At 58.3% G+C, this 17,813-nt stretch overlaps 1 protein-coding gene across 1 annotated transcript in view; it reads right to left on the bottom strand.

Annotated features, from left to right (window-relative positions):
- Nucleotides 1-17,813, bottom strand: part of CACNA1E (calcium voltage-gated channel subunit alpha1 E) — a 77,442-nt gene that overhangs the window by 18,256 nt on the left and 41,373 nt on the right. Inside the window, exons 9-31 of the mRNA XM_032192425.1 lie at nt 17,453-17,568; nt 16,310-16,363; nt 15,966-16,100; nt 15,652-15,861; nt 14,600-14,712; nt 14,406-14,518; nt 14,192-14,323; nt 13,862-13,934; nt 13,390-13,507; nt 13,011-13,078; nt 12,061-12,158; nt 8,028-8,627; nt 7,665-7,927; nt 7,308-7,467; nt 6,796-6,925; nt 6,193-6,252; nt 5,807-5,913; nt 3,988-3,999; nt 2,571-2,667; nt 1,635-1,795; nt 1,165-1,302; nt 550-751; nt 236-400 (exon numbers count right to left, since the gene is read on the bottom strand). Coding sequence (XP_032048316.1) covers nt 236-400; nt 550-751; nt 1,165-1,302; nt 1,635-1,795; nt 2,571-2,667; nt 3,988-3,999; nt 5,807-5,913; nt 6,193-6,252; nt 6,796-6,925; nt 7,308-7,467; nt 7,665-7,927; nt 8,028-8,627; nt 12,061-12,158; nt 13,011-13,078; nt 13,390-13,507; nt 13,862-13,934; nt 14,192-14,323; nt 14,406-14,518; nt 14,600-14,712; nt 15,652-15,861; nt 15,966-16,100; nt 16,310-16,363; nt 17,453-17,568 — 3,325 coding nt within the window. The remainder of the gene's footprint in view (nt 1-235; nt 401-549; nt 752-1,164; nt 1,303-1,634; nt 1,796-2,570; nt 2,668-3,987; nt 4,000-5,806; nt 5,914-6,192; nt 6,253-6,795; nt 6,926-7,307; nt 7,468-7,664; nt 7,928-8,027; nt 8,628-12,060; nt 12,159-13,010; nt 13,079-13,389; nt 13,508-13,861; nt 13,935-14,191; nt 14,324-14,405; nt 14,519-14,599; nt 14,713-15,651; nt 15,862-15,965; nt 16,101-16,309; nt 16,364-17,452; nt 17,569-17,813) is intronic.

Here is a 17,813-nt window from a genome sequence, read left to right as displayed (position 1 = left end):
GTCACATTTTTCACCTGGACATGGAAACTTGCAGGGACTTGCTCAGAGCCTTCTGAAAAGCTGTCCTGGTTAGCTGAGGCTAACCCTCTTGTCAAGCAGCAAAAAGATGCTCAGGCTCTGCCTCAAAGCATCTCCTAAGAACAAGCTCAGTACCCTCCGGTCCCATTCAGGATGGGATCTGATCTTCCTCCTCCCCGCCACCCTAAGCAGGGCAGCCTGACCCTGCCCGGCTCACCTTCATCATCAGCACCACGGTGTTCAACGCGATCATGGCCATGATGGTGTACTCGAAGGACGGGGAGACCACGAAGTGCCAGACCCGGTACTGGAAGGTGTGCCGGTTCTGGGGCATGTAGCGTGTCAGGGGCTTGGCACTGATGGCAAAGTCAATACAGGCTCTCTGGAACAAAACCATGTGCGTCAGATCCTGACCAACGGTGATGTAGGGGACATTGGCTGCCACACTTATTTTATGGGTTACTTGCACCGCTGGACAGCATTTTAAATGCCCAGGGAGCCCCACGGTCCCAAACCCTCCCCAGACTGTACCTCGTTCTTCTCCAGACTGCACTCCTCCATCATTTTGTCTCCTTGCTCTTGGAAGGTGATGATGATAAGAGCCACGAAAATGTTGACAAAGAAGAAGGGAAAGACCACAAAGTAGACGACATAAAAAATGGACATCTCCATGCGGTTGCTGCGGCTGGGCCCGCGGTCCTCCTCCGTCACGTCCACTGAATGCTGCAGCACCCTGTGGGCAGACAGGTGAAGAAGAGCAACCAGAGATGTGTCCCTTGGGACTGCCGCTGTACAGCACCTCCCATGGGATCCACCTCGGGCTGTCCGTGCTGTCCCAGGCTCTCCTGGGCATGGAAAGAGGGCTGTTCCTACAGCCAACACTAAAACTGACCCACAATTAATATATCATATATATCTTATAGCCATGCAGGAGCAGGGATCATCCATCATTCACTTTCTAAGGAAGAAGCTAACACCAACTTCATCTAGGGGTTAAAATCTCTTTTGTCCTGCCCTAATTTCTCAGCCCTCCCTGCTACTATCAGTTCCAACCCCCGTCCCACCTGGGTATATCCAATTAACCCAACCAACACAACGGGGACGTGCCCACCCCATTCAAGGGAAGAGGACAGAGAAAATACTCACTGGGGCCAACCCTCGCCCGTGGAGACTGTGAACAGGGTGAGCAGTGCCCAGATTATGTTGTCGTAGTGAAACTCGTGTCGTTTCCACTCCCGGCACTTCACCTCCATCTTGTTCTTCTCGTGGTCCACGTAGTTCCCTCTGCAGGGTTGGGAGAGAGCAGAGGCCTTGCTTTACATCGCCAGACAGGAGATGGGGGCTTTAAACCTGGGGGCAGCGCGTGGTGAGGGGACACCACAGAGGGGGAGAGGCTGGATAAGAAATAGAGGGAGCAAAGAAATGGGAGAGGAGGAAAGACAACAGGATGCAGAGTGCTGATACACAGCAATGGGACAGGACTCGGACTACATCGCCCATCCCAAGAAACTACAGCCAAAAAATGAGCAAAGGACTCCACCGCTGGATACCCAAAGGGACATCGCCCAGCACCCTGCCTCTGCCAGAGCTGTCGGCCCACTGCGTGGGGCACCTACATGCAGTCCTTCTCCGTGTCCTTAGAGCTGTCAGTGCAGTAGAAGAACTTCCCCTTGAAGAGCTGGACGGCAATGACGGCGAAGATGAACATGAAGAGCTTGTAGACGATGAGGATGTTGAAGACGTTCTTGAGGGAGGTCACGACGCAGTCGAAGACAGCCTGCAGGAGAGGGCACAGCTCACCGTGGGCAGCCAGCAGCCCTGGCACGGGGCAGGGCCCAAATCTTCCTCAACACTACTGGGTGGAAGACGTCTCCCACTCCCAGTAGGAGAGCAAGGAAGGAGGAAAGAGCCTCCAGTGCTCTCTGCAACCATGGTGGCAGACGCCCAGAAATGAAGTGACATGAGCCAAAGACCATCCACCCACCAGGAGGAAAAGCTGGGGCAAAAAACTGTCTCTGGGGTGCCACCCTGGGCCTCATCCACCAGCCAAAAATATCCCTTCATGGGGATCACTCAGGGCTCCCTTGGTCTCTCAGCCCTTTCTGGCTCCATACCCCATCAGCTAAAGCAGTGAAATCCACGATCCTACCTGCACTGCATGAATAATCCCGCTATTCAGCAGGGAACCACCCCCCTGCTGTGACACGAGGACAGCACAGCGTGCAAAATCTGGGCTTGTTCGTGAGCTGCTCTGGTGGGAAAGATAATGAACTTTGGAGAGGGATCTGAGCTCTCCCAGAGCCGGGGCCGTGTACTCCACCAGCAGAGCAGCTGGGCTTTGCTGCCTGCTTTCCGTGCCAGCCCCGATGTCCCTGGCAGAGCACCCGGCTCGGATCTATCTGCTGGGCTGCCTTTAAATAACTCACGGCACCGCCAGATGTGGAGCAGTCTGAGAGGAGCCGTGTTTGGAAACAGGGCTCCTAAAGCACAGCAAACGCCCTGGAAATGGCTTGTTTAATCACGACGCTAGCGCCGGGGGCGGGCAGCGTTACCTTCAGCTTGGGCAGCCGCTTGATGGTTTTCAGGGGCCTCAGGACCCGCAGCACACGGAGGGACTTGATGGTCTTGATGTCCCGGCCCTTGTTGGTCCTGCCGCGTGGGAGGGAGGCGCAGGCACCCAAAAATGAAGAGGAGACACAATAACCTTCGGGACCTGGGGCTGGGTGCTTTCAGAGCTGCCCCCAGCACGTGCACGGGGAGGGGACTGGGGCCACGTGCCACAGCACCGGGCAGCAGTCACAGGCGTGCTGCTGAAGGAGAGCTCAGCCCACCTAAACACGTCTCCTTCCATGCACACGCTTGTCAGAAATGAAAAATAAAGCCAGCCTCTCCCCCTGAGGATTAGCATCTTTTACAGGGTCTCAGCTACCTTAGGGAATCCCCTTACTGTGTGGAGATGCCAGGTGGCACGCTGCATGTCCCCACGTCCCCAACCCCTCCTGCAGGCACAGGACATTTCCAGATGGGGCAAACAAAAAAACACCACTTCTTCAAATGGTTCTGCTGCTGCCTGCCAGAAATCCCCAGTAAAATAAGAGATGAACCCAACAGGCAGGTCCTTCACCAAGGGGTTTCCATCCTGGTTCAACCTCAGGATTCAGCACCCACACCATCTGTGGGGTTTTTTTGCACAGATGCCTCATCCTAAGGTTTTCTGCCTTTTTCCATCAGTGCCCCCTGATGTGGTCAGCCCTCCCCACATCAGGGTCGTGCTCACCTCCACCCCAAGCCAGCTGAGCAAGGCAGAGCTCCCCAGTGGTGGTTCCTTCCTAAAAAACCCTAAGGCACCCCCTTGACCCTCATTTCTCAAAAAAACACCAAGGAAAGGACTTACAATGCCAGACACTCCAAATTACACAGCTCCTTTGCGAGGGTTAATGCAACAGGGAGCACAATAACGGGCGTAATCATTAACAGATTTAAACAAAGCCACTAATTAATGCTCCTCCCCAGGAGCGTGGCCTCACAAAGGGGTGGGAAGGGATTGCACCAACAGCTCCAGGACCTGCTCTGCACCTTTCACCTCCCAATTTTTGCCCAGTGGCAGGGCCTGGGCATGCAGCTGGAGCATCTGAGAGGGGGGGTGTGGGGCAGATCCCTCTGCCTTTAGCTCCGACAGCGCTTTCTCCATCCCCTGGGTGTGCTTCCCACCATCACGGGGTGTGCACGGACACTGTGACCCGTGGTGAATGAATCCTCCTCTAAAGGAAGGGAGATGCATTGCTTACAAGGAAAGTCCTGCCCACCCTTCCATCCTTCCTGCACCTGCAGGGCGCACAGCAGGGCGCTCAGACCTCAGGGAATGGCAAATAGGGACACAACTAAGGGGCAGCACGGATGGCAGACAGACGGACTTCTGCTCTCCCTCCCCATGTCCCCACCCCACGGACACTCAGGCGGCATAGTTACCCCAAAGCATTCCTGCCGGAGATCCCGAGCCACCGAACAGCATGAACAGAGGGGAAAAAAAGAGAGGAGAGAGAGAAAGAAGGTAAGGAAAGCATCACGGGAGATGCATGGGGATGACCACAGCCCTCTTGGGCAGCTCAGCTCATCTCCGGCAGTGCAGGAGAAGGCTGCCCAGAAGAGGAGGTGCAGGGGAGGTGGCAAGAGCAAAGCACTGACCACTGCTCAGCCTCTCCACCTGCTGCAAACCCACAAATGTAGGTCTTACAGCCTGGCAGCTCCGCAAAGCCGCCCGCTAATGCCTCCTCCGAGGGTGCCACGGGAGGCAAAAGCCGGCGGGGTCTTTAGTTATGGCTCTGGTTATTCCAGCTAATTTAATTCCAGCTCTTTGGAGATTTATGGCAGCGTATCAGGCTTTTTATTTAGGCTGCGCTCGGGCTGATGCATTAAGCTCTCCGTGCTGAGAGCAGCCAACAAGAGGCAGGCACAGGCAGCCTCTCGCTCGCGAGGCGCAGGCTCTGAGCGAGCAAACTACAGCATCATCCGGAGACGTGGATGGACACGAGCTCATTTTTTATTTCGAGGTGGCACTGATGGCCAGGGGGTGATGGTGGCACCATGGGAGGGTGATGGTGGCACCACGAGCCAGCTCGCAGACCTCCTGCTGCAGCCACAGGGGAAACCCAGCCACAGAGGGGGCAGAAAATACAATTCAACACCAAAGCACCCCGTATAATTTTCTGCCAGCGAGTGCTGGAGCTGCCCACGAGCTGCTCTCGCCACCTAACAGCATCAGCCACCCCACGGGCATCGCTATGCCTGCCGACAAGGAGATGGGCACCTGGGGAGACATTGGTTCTCCCCGTACCGAAGAGCTTAGCGAGGCAGAAGGAGGGGAGAGGAATTCAAACAGCCCTGTGAGAGTTTTTCTCCCCAGACCATGAACCAGGCAGGTCGGGACAGTTGTTGCCGCAGACTCCCCGTGGCTCCGGGGGTGGCAGCATGTCACTCCCGGGCGCTGATGGCAGATGCAGGCATTCTTATAAATGCTTCGCAATTCAAAACCCATCGGAAACCACTGCGCTGCCTTTGTTCCCCTCACCCCCGAATTTATGAGATCATCTCCTCCAGCAGGAGCCACCGGGGGACACGGGGGAGAGGGACAATGGTGCAGGTTTACGTTATAAAGGGCCCTCCTCCGTGGCACAAGCAGCTCAGTGACTGCCCAGCCAGAGGGGCAGGTTACGTGTGTTTGCTGCAAACATCCGTGGAGATGCACAGGCCCCTCGAGACTTCAGCTGCCTCAAGTCAGAGGGGACCTCTCCATCCCTTGGGAGGGTGGCTGGGGACAGGGAAATGCCACGATGCTGCCCACCAGGCAGTGTCTGAGTGTCACAGCGAGGAGGAGCTCAGAGCAGGACGCATCCCATCCCTGGACTCAGCACCAGAGCCCAAATACATGGCGAGGATGCTTAGCAGGTGAAAGCTCCACTTCTGCCACCCATTCCTTTATTGTTAAGGGCCCCTTTCAGGTCTGGTTCCACCACCAACCTCTTCCCAGCATCTCCACTGCTTTGCCTCCCTCGCTCCCTGCCTCCTCACTCACTGGTATTGGACAAGCAGGGAGCAAGGAGCCTCTGAGGCTACCCAAGTTTTGGCTACCAGGGGTACAGCCGGGCTTTGCACACTATTGTGAGGAGCCATTCCCAAAGCAGAGCACGGAGAAATCCTCCCCAAACCCATCAGGGTCTTGTAGCCACACCACGTGGCTGCATCCTCCCACCCCAGCCGAGGCAGAGCCCAAAAGACGACAGCCACTTACGCCAAGGCGAAAGCCACCAGCGCTCCCACCACCACGATGAAGTCCAGGATGTTCCAGAGGTCTCGGAAGTAGGAGCCGTCCTGCAGGATCAAGCCCTGGTCGATCATCTGGGAGGGGAGAAGAGCAGGCAGGAGATCACCAACTCGGCCATTGAGCGCCCAGCCAAGCTGGGAGACACATCAAGGAGCATCATGTTTTGGGAGAGCCTGGAGGCTGGTGTAAGTGGTGCTGAGCTCTCCTGTCTCCTATTGCTAAGAACCAGGCTTTAAAATTTCTGTTGTTCATGTTTAGGACCAGAACTGAAAACTGAGCTACTTCCCCCGTGAGCCACCCCCTGCAGCAAGCACGCTGTGGGACCTGCTGCCACCAGCACAGCCTTATCTTACCTTGATAACCATCTCGAAGGTGAACACCCCGGTGAAAACGTAGTCAAAATACCTCAGAACCTGCGGAGAGAGGGCAGGGGTGCTGCCAAGGGGGGAAGCAGTCCCTGGGCACATCGCTATCTCCCCACTTTAAGCTGGACAAAGCCCTGCTCCAGACCCCTGGGCCCTACATCCTCGTGTCTGAACGTGCTCCCCCCGTGAGGCTGCAGTCCTACATGGCCCCTAACCACTGCAATATTTTCTTGAAGGCCAAGGGGGATTTGTCCATCGGAGTTGCTCAGCTTTCCCTTTTTTTCCTGCCCTCTCCAACCTGCCCACCTCTGAGATGCTGCCGAAGGCACGAGCCATCCCCATGGCCATGTGCCACTCCAGCTCAGTTTTACCTCTCACTGCCAAACCCAAAACACCCCTTTTTCACACCAAACCCATGTCCTCCTTGCCTCCTTGTTCCTACCCTCTCATTTGCTCTTCCCCCAGCCCAGCCACAGCACCTCAGAGCCCACCAGCAGCCCATCCCCAAACATCACTGTGACACCACCCCAATTTTGGAAGCGCACAGCAGGCGTCCCTCTCATTTGGGGATCACATGGGGCTTGCAGTCACCTTGTTACGGTCAGAGTTGGTGAGGACGGGATCCTCGGCCGCGAGGGCGATGCTGCTGGCGGCGATGACCAGGAGGATGCACATCTCGAAGTAGCGCAGGTTCACGATGTAGTGGCAGGCTCTGCGCACCCTGTGCCGAAACAGCGCCCGACCCGCTCACCACTGGTGTGCCCCACGCACCCAAATCCCACCCCACGTCCCCGGCTAGTGACCTTATTGGTACAGGCTCCCAGGGCTGGGTCATAGCAAAGGGTGGCAGAAAAATGGAGGGGTGTGCAACAAGCATTGAATAAAATCCCAGCTAGCACCCAATGGTCAAGAGGAAGCGATGAGCGGAGCTGGCACAGGGGGAAAGCGCTCTCAGGCAGGGGAAAGACACCGTTAACCAGGTTGTTGGGAGATATTCAGCCCCCTTCCCAAAGGCATCACCTCTTTTCCATGAATACAAGGTGTCTGTCCCCTCACAGCCCTCCCAAGCCAAAAACAAAGGCCAAAAATAAAAGAAATCTCACGGGTTCGTGGTGCTGAAGATGAACATGGAGCTGTGCGGCACCATCGCTTTGCCCGTCTCGCTCTTCTCCTTCTTCCGCTTCTTCTTCTCCATCTCCTCCTCATCCTCCTTGCTCTCTGCCTCCTTCAGGGGGCTGGCTTCCCCGTCGGTCTTGTTGCTAACTGCAGAAAAACGAGAGCCTTTGCCAGGTACGGGGCGAGGGGCAGCTTCTGCCTCCAGCCCTGCCCTGCTCCCTGCCGTGGGGACCCGGGGAGGAGAAGGCACCCGATGGCCAGGGATGGGGAAAGCCACGCAAGCAGCTCTCTGCTCCCCCCAAACTCCCCCCCAAGGCTCTCAGGAAAGAGAGAGGGGTCCTCACTCTGTACCACAGCGGACTCTTGGACATCGATCATGATGGTGGTGCTCTCGGTGGCCTTCTCGGTGTTGGCGGTGGCGGAGGAGAGGTCGGGCTCGCTGCGGCTCACGGTGCGGCTGGCCCCCAGCGCCGCTCCCCCCAGCAGGGCTTGCTCGCTGGTGTCTGGGCTGCTGCAGTCCTGCTCGCCCAGGCTGCCCTCCAGCCCCCGGGGGGGCTCGGGTGCCGCTGTCGGGGGGCTCCCCTCCTCAGCAAGGACCCCGTTAGTCCTGCGGGAGGAAGGGAAGGAGAAAAAGGTGTATGATAACTGGAAGATGATGACTCAAGGAGATATGGGGGCTACAAGATTCCCCTCCCCGAGCTACAAACCTGGCGGGCTCCCCGCTCGCCTCCGGCTCGCCCTGGATCAGGTCCAGCGCCGCGGCAGCATCCCCGCGCCGGTCCCCGTCCTGCGCCCCCTCCGCGGGGCCGGCCTCCTCCAGCCCCATCTCCTGGCTGCCCGAGCGGCTCCCCAGGGCCGGATCCTTCCCCTCCATCCTGGCTTTCCGGTGCCGGCTGCGCCGCTGGCTCTGCCTCATCCGCGCCCTCTCCTCGATGCCACCTCCTGCCCCTTCCTCGCCCGGCTCGCAGTTCCCGTGGCACGCTTTTTGGTGCCACAGCTCCTTGTCCCGCCTGGCCCGGGGCGATGGGCTCCTCCTGTCCTCCCCGCCGCCCGCCTTGCTCCCCGGGGCCGGCTGCTCGGGACCCTCGGCCGGCGGCCGCTCGCCCTTGCCGCCCTGCTCCTCGTCGCACTTCTCCAAGGCGACGCCGTCGCCCGGTTTCTTGCGTCGGAAGATGCTGGCGTGGGGGTTGATGAGCGGGGGCTCGTCCTTGTTGATGCCCTCCTGGCTGGACATCTGCATGTGCCGGCGCAGCTGGCTGGTGCGCTGCTCCCACACCGACATGTGGTGCCGCCGGCGCCGCTCCCGCCTGCAGCGGGGACAGCCGGGGAGCGGGGTCAGCGCCACGAGCCCCCCATGTTGGCATTTCACCCCACAGCACCCCAGCTGCATGCACCCACCGCCCCGGTGACGAGACATGGGGGTGCACATGGAGACACAAACACCTGCCTGGTCACCAAGGGTCAGTCCCCTTTAGCCTTGCAGCATCCCCATGGTGCTGGCAGGGGTTGGAAATCGGGCTGAAGCTGGACCCCTGCCCCTCCAAAAGACCTCTGCCCCATCCCAGCCAGGTGGTGACCACCGTCCCCTTGCTTGCTTGGGGACACCACTTAAAATGTGGCCGAAGTCCTCCTGCTGCAGACAGGATGCTCCACTGGGTATATTTTTTCTCCTCCAGCTCCTTGGAGCCAGGCTCCTTTTTGGAGCATTGCTGCCCTAATGATGGCTGAGCTTGGGTGGCAGTGCTTATGGGATGGGGATGGAGAGTAAAAAGGGAAAAGGCACCAGGTACAAGGCTGGCCTGCTCACTGAGAGGTGCCCCTCTCCGCCCTCCGATGGGACATCTGCAGTGGGGCACCCCTGGACACACAGCCCCTTTCCCTGCCTGTGCTCAGTCTGCAGCCAGCACGTCCCACGGGGAGCCCGTGTGCGAGGATTTGGGGCTAAAGCTGTTGGCTTCCCCCCCATCCGGGGGTCCTCTGTGCTCCTGCGGGTGCGCTCTGGGGGAGCTGCGCCTCCTGGGGCTGTAAACGGATCCTTTCCACCGCCATAAACACGAACACAGACACCCCGGCGAGGACAGACGTTCCCTTCCCGACACACGGAGACACGCACGTGCACACACGTACACTGCTCACCCACGGAGCACACGCCGGTACACACCCACGGGTACACCGACACGCACACACACACACTGCGGGGAGGCTCGGCACGCACAGAGCCACGAGCGCACGCAGGGACACGGGTGCAGGGCAGCGCCCCGAGGCACCCACAGGAAGGGCAGGGGCTGCCCAAAAAAAAACAACACAGGGGGCCACAGAGGACACGCGACCCACGTACAGGTGGCTGCTGCGCGGCTCCCACATCGACATGTGGTGTCTCCTGCGCCTGTCTCTTCTGGGGAGGAAAAAACAGACCCGTTCAATCCCCAGCACCCCTCCTGTGCCGGCCCAATTTGCACACCCCGCCGGGGCTCACACACTGTTAGGTGAAGGGATGCACGCAGCGGTGCTCACCCTGGGGCTGCGGATCTGCTCTGGGGAGCAAGAGGGATGTGGCCAAGCGAGCTACCTCGCCAGCCACTCAGAAATCCTGGTCCTCAGGAATTCAGCAGCTCTTTCCAGTGCTGAAGGAAGAGCTGTTCACTCCTACCCAGCTCCACGCTGTGCTTTGACAGAAGAGGTGATGTCGGGCTGGCCCCGAGCTGCTCAGAGCACCACCACCCATTTACACAACCATGCGTGCTGCCCTGAGACCACGGAACAGGATACGAAGCTCATATATGCAAATCTGCATGTGATTTACATTTTCTGCTTTCTGCAAACGCCGCATGTGCGCTGTGAGCAAAGACACCCCAACTGCATGCGACCGAGCACACGTGTGCGCACAGAGCTCACGCGCGCGAGTCGGGGCGCTCCCTGCTGCTTTCCTGCAGGGCACCCGCAGCCCCAGCACCCCCCCGCTGGTGACTGCCACCATCATAGGAGCGAAGGGACAGCCCGGTGCCACGCTCAGGGTGCACGCCCGCCGCCTGCCACCGTCCCCGCAGCAAGTGGCCGCGCGGCACCGCTGCGTCGCGGCACCCGCGTGCGTCCATCTGGCCACCCACTCGCCCAGCAGCCCGAGCCATCTGCACCACGGGCGCCCGTGCGCACACGCCGTGCTCCAATCTGCACCGCGGCCACCCACGGCAGCCTGGCCACGTGGGAGCACTCCTCCCGACGGCAACCGGACCTCTCCGCCGGCGCGAACGCATGCGCCGAACCTGCCCGTGCCATGGACCCACCGAAGCCATCTGCGTGCACCCGAACCCGAACCGATCCTGGAAAACATCACCCCCAGGGCATCACATCCCTCTCCCCTGCCCCTGGAACTAGGGACGCTGAGGAGGGGAAGGAACTAGAAAAAAGAGCTGCAAATATCACTGTCTCCCATTTCAATGCCACAGAAACAACAACAAATTAAGATTAAGAAAAAGTAATCTGCTTTCCTAGCCAGCTGGACGTGACAACAGCAGGAAGACCAGCAAGGATGTGCGGGCAAATCCTTCAGTGCCCTAATATATTCCATCTCCCGCCTCTTCCTCTCATATCTCTCCCTTCTCCAGCCCCTTCTGCAGCCTAAATCCTTTTATTTCTTCACTTTATCCAACATGTTCACACTGGCAGCCAGAGCCAATGCCCGTGAGCTGGTCACAACACACAAACTCTGCCATCTCTCCTATAAAACCCCCAAATCTTGCTTGTGAGGAAGAGAGGGAGATTTCTCTCTTATTAGGAATCTCTCTTCACCCCCAGGCAGGTCTTACAGGCACTCGTGCCACCCCAAAGCCAGCAGGGTGGGGGACCATCGCATCCCATCCCTGGGAAGCCGAGGAGCTCAGGCAGCTCCCCAAAATCCGAGCTGAACCTCGCTGCTTCCTCCATCCCCACGGGTTGGAGCTCGCCTGGGTTTCTCTCGGCAAATTTGCAAAGAGACGCAGCCGTGTGTGAGCTTGGCTTGGTTTCAAAGCATAATGAAACCTAAAATTCCCTGGGAAGGGATTCTATAAAAAAAAATAAAAAAATAAATCCTTCCAGCCGTACCGAAGTGTACTGTTTTGGGAAACAAATCAAAACGCCTCGTTCCAATGTTGACTTAGAAAGTTTTATGTGATTTAGACCATATGACAGGGCAAAATAAAAGAAAAATAAGGTGTCTAGGAAGGAAAAACAGAACTTTCTGCTGCTGCTAGGCAGATGCAGGGCTCCTCAACAACAGAGTGTCAAGGGTTTCATGTGGGTTTGGGTTTTTGCCTTCCCCAAATCAAATTCCCTTACCATGAAATGCGATTTTGCAAGCCTGCTCCATCCCGTGTAACCGCATTACAGCCGGGGAAGGAGCCGGGGGGGGGTCAGACTTTGGCACTGCTGGGACCCCCAGCTCCCACCTGCTGCTCTCCCCCTGCCCCACCACAAAGAAACGCTGCACAGGAGCGACCACCACCCATCTCCTCTTCCTCATCAGCCTCTTCCCTCACCCTTAGCAGCAACTTCACCTATCGAGGCTTTGTGTTTTGGGGCAGGAAGCCTCTTTGGGGAGATTTCTGCTGTATGCAGGAGGTGAGGGAGCATGGGGCAGCCCCAGGACCTGCTTTGGTGGCCTGGTGTCTGCCTCACGGAGGGCGCACATCCATCTCCTCCTGTCCTCCTCTGCACCCCCAGGGAGGGGAAGGGGGCTCAAGGGGCTGTGGGGTCACTCACTCGATAGCTGGCATGTTGGGGGCGGACATGGGGCTGACTTCCTTGGCTTTCTGAAGGGCGTGCTTCTGGTTAAAGGCCTCCTCTTCCTCCTGCTCATCCTGTGGAGGAAACGGAGGGGTTGCTTAGGGGGAGGCCGGCATTTTGGGGGAACGTGGGCCCATCGGAGGCGGTGGGGTGAGCTTCGGTGCCAAGAGAAAGGCACAGGGACAGCCTTAGTTTGTCTCACACTATGGGGATGCAATTTCCCCATCACACTGGATCTCACCGAAGGCGTTAGTGCTACCTGGAGAAGTGAACCCAGCCAAAACGACCCCAGATGGCATAGACCAGCACAGCCTGTCCTCCACAGCCACAGGGTGAAGTGGGGCAGAGAACGGGAAGCCAGGGACCCACAGACAACCCCGGCACAGACCATACAGCTTTAACGAGCCTGGCCACATCTCCAGAGCAGAAAAAAAGTTCCTGGGAATCATCTTAGCTCATTCAGCCTCTCCAAGAACCTCATCACCTTGAACTGGTGCTACTGGCACACCACGGGGGCTCACCCAGCCCTCTTCCCCCGAGCCACAGCCCCCAGCACGTGGGGGGGCAGGGGGATGGGAGCCCCCTGGATTCTCCTGTCCCATTCTGTTTGCTGGGAACAGGTCGGATTTACCCATGGGGGCTGCCTGGTGAGCCCGCAGGAGCCGAGGAACAGGCACAGGCTGTGCAAAAAAATGAGCAGCATGGGATCTCTGGGCTTCTTTGAAGAACAGCAATGAACCCTGCAGCTCTTGCCTGCTTTACCCAAAGGGCACCCCAACATTGCAGCCTTCCCCAAATATTCCCCAGCGCGGTCTTAAAAGCAGCCAAGCCCAGCAAGCTTCTTGAGCACCACCCTAAATCACATCCTAAATCACCCCTGCTGCCCTGAGAGCTCCCACCAGCAAGGAGGAGCAGCTGGGACGTACCTTGGTGAGCTCCTGAGCGTTGGCCAGGTTGTCCACCGCGATGGCCAAGAAGACATTCAGCAGAGTATCTGCGGGCAGCTAAGGATGCACAAGCCTCGTGGTAAGGACATGGGCATCTGCAGCCACCCCGGGAGGGTGGCCCTGGGGGCTCCTCGCCAGCTCAGGGACAAACTCCTCGCCCATCCCATCCATCCTGCCCGCAGCACATCTCCAGGCAGCTCCTCCTCTGCGCCCGAGGTGTCCAGGGCTGCCCCACGCGTGGTGGGACCCCCTCAACAGGGAGAGGAGGAAGGGGCAGAGGGCTGGGAGGGGTGGGTGTCCCCGAGGAGGGAGATGAGGCGGGGTTGCCCTGCTACAAGCACAGCAGCCAGGCGGATACAGTTTCCGAACAGGGTGAGGACGATGAAGTAGATGGAGGACCACATGCCCGAGCGAACGCCTCCCTGCGAGCGGATGCCATTGTACATCACCTCGTTCCAGTCCTCGCCCGTCAGGATCTGCACGAGAGCAAGCCAGCAGGTCGGTCACCGGCCACCCTCGTCACCCTGACACCCTCTTGTCACCCGGACACCCTCCAGCCACCCCACCAGCGCACACAGGGCAGCCTTGAGGGAGAAGCTATGGGGCTTTGCTGAGGATTTGGGTCTCCTCAGAAGGGTTTGGAAACTCTTCCACCTTGGAAGAGTTGATAATAATGGAGAAGAGAGCCAGCTGCTCAGTTTTGTGGTAGGAGAGGGAGCGAGGGAGTTATGTCCTAGCAGCTGGACCCGTTTGGCTTCAAGACCCCATCCAGCAGCGAGCAGACGGCCCCAAGGCCATGGGGTGGTGTCCCCCTGCAGCCCGGCTCCTACCTGGAACACCGTCATGATGGCTGCGGGGAAAGTGTCGAAGTTGGCCGACGGCGTCCCGTCGATGAAGTTAAACCTGGAACCACGAGGACAAGAACAGGCTGGGGTAGGGGGCAGCGAGCCACGGCTCTGCGCCATCAGCTCGTTGGTGCTTCGGAGGCTTTCCCCCACTCCAAGGAAGGTCGTTCCCAAAATATGCCCCAGCCAGAAGGACCCCCCAGCCCCGAGCACATCCCAGGCAGGGCTTTTGGTGCAGGAGAGGTACCAGCAGCAGGCTGAGAGCAAGGCTGCAGACTTCCTAGATGCCCTTTCCCCAGACTCGCTGCGACCTACCTGCCTCCAAACAGCTGCATGCCCAGCAGGGCGAAGACCACGATGAAGAGGAAGAGGAGGAAGAGCAAGCTGATAATAGACTTCATGGAGCTCATCAGCGAGACCACCAAATTCCTCAAGGATGCCCAGTACCTAGAAAAGAGACGTGGCTGGAGCACCCGCAGCAGTGCTAGCAGGAGAGCAGCGACTGGATCTGGGGGTGGCTGGCACCTACTTGGTTATTTTAAATATTCGTAGGAGACGAAGGGCTCGTAGGACACTGATCCCAAAGGAGGTTCCCGGTCTGAAGATGGCCCAAACCACTTCAAAGATGCTGCCCACCGTGACCTGAGAAGCAGACGTGGCCGTGAGTCAAAGATGAGCTCAGGATGGGAAATCTTCCTGCACCCCATCCCCGTGGCCACGTACCCCACAGTCAAAGCAGTTGAAGGAAGAATGGAAGTACAGGCGTGGCCCCATGCCGTACATCTTCAAGGACATCTCCAGGAGGAAGAGCCCAAGGAACAGGAACTCTGCATAGTCTGGAAAAGAAAACCCAGTCCCTTGGGACACGGAGCATCGAGGAGCACCAGTAGCCCACATGGCACACGGCAGAGGTGGGACACGCCGAGGAGCACGCTGCTTCCCCCAGCTCTCAGGCCAGAGGATGGGGTTGGGAAGCAAGCCTGCCAAGAGCTAATCTGCGAACAACAGCACCAACCCCACAAATTAATCTTCAGGGTAGGTACACTGGTGCCCCAGTGGTTAGAGAAGGCCAGAGAGGGCTGGCACGGAGCAGAGCAGCTCCTCAGCGTTATATGGTGGCGGTTGGGGTGTCCGCAACGACGTTAACCACATGGCACTGTAGGGGAACATTAGCAAGCTGGACATAAATCATTGCACGGCTGGAACTTGGCCAGGGTAACCAAGCCAAGCAGCCATGAGCCAGGGAGAAGCTTCTCAAGCTATTTCACCAACATTAGCGGGCCAGAGCCTGGCTCTTCCCCTTGCCCAAAAGCCGCGTCTCACCACGACCAGCTGCCATCCCACACCGTGCCCTGCTGGGATCCCGGCAGGCCTGAGCGTGCCAACGCAGATTTGGGCAGGCCTGCTGCTTGACAGGGACGTTTTCAAGGTGAAGAAGAGTAAACGTGGATGGGAAAGCAGCAGCGTCCCTCCTGCAGCAGCTCAGGAGCAACACACGGCTGCCGGGGGTTGAGCACAGTGCTGCGTGCCAGGTTGGATGTGGATGTACTGAGCACCACTGCTCACAATTTTGGGATAAATCCACCTGAATCCTGCAATCTGCCTGAGAAAACCATCAGACCCGAAGGGCATGAGGCCAGGAACACTTCTCCACATTTCCCTGTGAGGCCGAGACTGCTACCAGTGGCCAGGGTGTGTTGGAGATGAAAGGCTACCCTGGGTGCAGGAGGTTTTGCCGTCCCATGCACGCTCTGCCCCTGGCACGAAGCACTCACAGAGGAAGTGTGTGAGCCAGGCGGGCTGGTTGTGATGCACGATGGCCACGCAGGCGGTGTTGAGGGCTACCAGGCTCAGGACAATCCAGTAGAAGACCTGGGATTTCACCATGTGGCGGACGGAGATGCGCAGGAGGCGCTCCTTGTGCCGCAGATAGGAGGCACCATCCACCCTGGCGCCTTTCAGGCCCGAGCGGCTCAAGGGGTTACCTGAGGGGGAAAAAAGGAGAAGATACCAAGGTGAGAGGATGAACCGGGTGCCCCAGCCCCGCAGGAGCCAGGTCGGGGTGAAAAAAGCTTGGAGCAGGACCAACCCAGGGTGGGATGGAGAGGTCTTCTCTGCGCCAGCCTCCGCTCGCCCACCGAGGCAATGTCGACGCAGTGCTCGTCGCTGGAGTCGCGGTTCATGGTGTCCGTCCGGTTCCTTTTGATGGTGGCTCGCCTGAGCACTGGCAGGGGGAGAGGAAGGGGTGCTGGAGCTGCGGTGGCACGGCTCTGCCAGCAACACACTCATGGCTCCACACCCCAGTGCTTGGCTGACCCGGGTCTGGCGGTGGGATGTGCCCCCTGGCACGTCTGCAGACCTCCCTCCACCCACGGAGGAGGGTTTCAGCCTCCGTTTGTGGCCAGCCACCAGGAAGGGCTTGGCTCCTCTTACCTTCTAAGGCTGAGGTCCCGGAATTTTTGTTCTCTTCGGCCAGCATGACTTCCTCTACGCAAAACACACAGTTCAGCATCAGGAGACAAGACACCAAAGGTGGAGCACACCACACGTCACTGCCCAGTACCTAAGCACTTTGCCCAGCCCAGAGGTGGTCGCTACAGGTTGCAAACTCTCATCAAGCATTGGGGCAGTGTCCTATAGCAAATTCTTTGGGGGTGACAAGGGGCAGCTACCGCACATTGCATCAGGAAGAGAAATTACTTCTGATCAGCCTGGCTTCTGTAACCAGCCTCCATAGATAAGCTGAGTATTGTAGACAGAAAGTCTCTTTACTGAGTCATGCTCTTGAAGGAGACCCCTCTCCGTATCCTCTGTGTCTCTGAAGGGCTCCTCACCTTCTGCTAACTCCTTGGAGGAACAAAACATCTGCCCTCTACTCACTCACAAGCTGATTTTATTCATGAATTCATGAGTATAAAGAGAAGAAAGCAAAAAAAAAAAAAAAAAGAAAAAAAAAAGAAAAAAAAAAAAGCTGGGGATTTATCTGAGTCTTGTGGATGCCAGGAAAGCTGGGTCCCAGGGCCAGGCAGTGGCACGGCAGAAAAGGGAGCTGACTATGGCGCATGAGGCAGAGCTGAAGGTGAGCAGTGCTACCCTTGTTTAGAGGAACGATAGGAACCTGAGAGCCATCACCTCTCCAGGGGAAGAAAAATAAAAATAGAAATAAGGTTAAAAGCTGGAAAACCACTGGTGCTGCTCACTGCTCTGCTTCCCCACTGCCCACCTCTGCGTGAAGCTCCAGCGAGCACAAGCAGACGGGGACGTGTTGCGCAGCAAGGCTCATGGCCGCGAGGGCTCAGCTGCCTCTCCTGGTGACACTACGTGCCTCACGCCCCAAATATTACATTTCTGTGCCACAAAACGCGAGGTTTCATCAGCTGCTGGGGATGTCCCTGCTCACAGCCTGGCTGGAGAGCTGCTGGAGCATCACTCCTGCTGGGGCTGAGCCCGTCCGTGCGCCCAAGGTCACCATGAGAGCACCCAGACAGCCCTGGAGTTACCCTGGGTGATGTCCAGAGATCCGTCCCCATCTCAGCCACCCTCAGCACCATCACCCCCGAGGTTCCCAGCCTTTACCCGCTTTGTCTATCCAGGCCCTGTAGCCGTTGAGCTCCCGCTCGATCTGCTGCTGGCGCCGCAGCTTCATGAAGGCTCGGCGGTTCTCCACGCGCTCGCGCTCTTTGGCAAACTCCCTGGGACAGGGCAGAGGGGGAGGTGAGAGCACAACCAGGGGGTTCTCCTGCCCCACGGATATCCCATCCCGTCCACCTCGCCACCCTGCAGCCCCCAGGTTGGGCACTGCCACCTCCTGTGTGGCTTTGTCCCCTGCTTGGCCTCGTGTCCAGCTGTCCCCTGATGTCCCCCGTGGCTGTTGTCACCCATCCGGTGGCCAAACCCAGCGAAGCAAGGTGAGACCAAGAGCCTGGATGAGCAAAAA

The sequence above is a fragment of the Aythya fuligula genome, chromosome 8 (genome assembly GCF_009819795.1).
Source record: "Aythya fuligula isolate bAytFul2 chromosome 8, bAytFul2.pri, whole genome shotgun sequence".
Lineage (NCBI taxonomy): Eukaryota > Metazoa > Chordata > Aves > Anseriformes > Anatidae > Aythya > Aythya fuligula.
The sequence above is the reverse complement of the archived record's forward strand: the minus strand, read 5'-3'. Positions and strand labels throughout refer to the sequence as shown.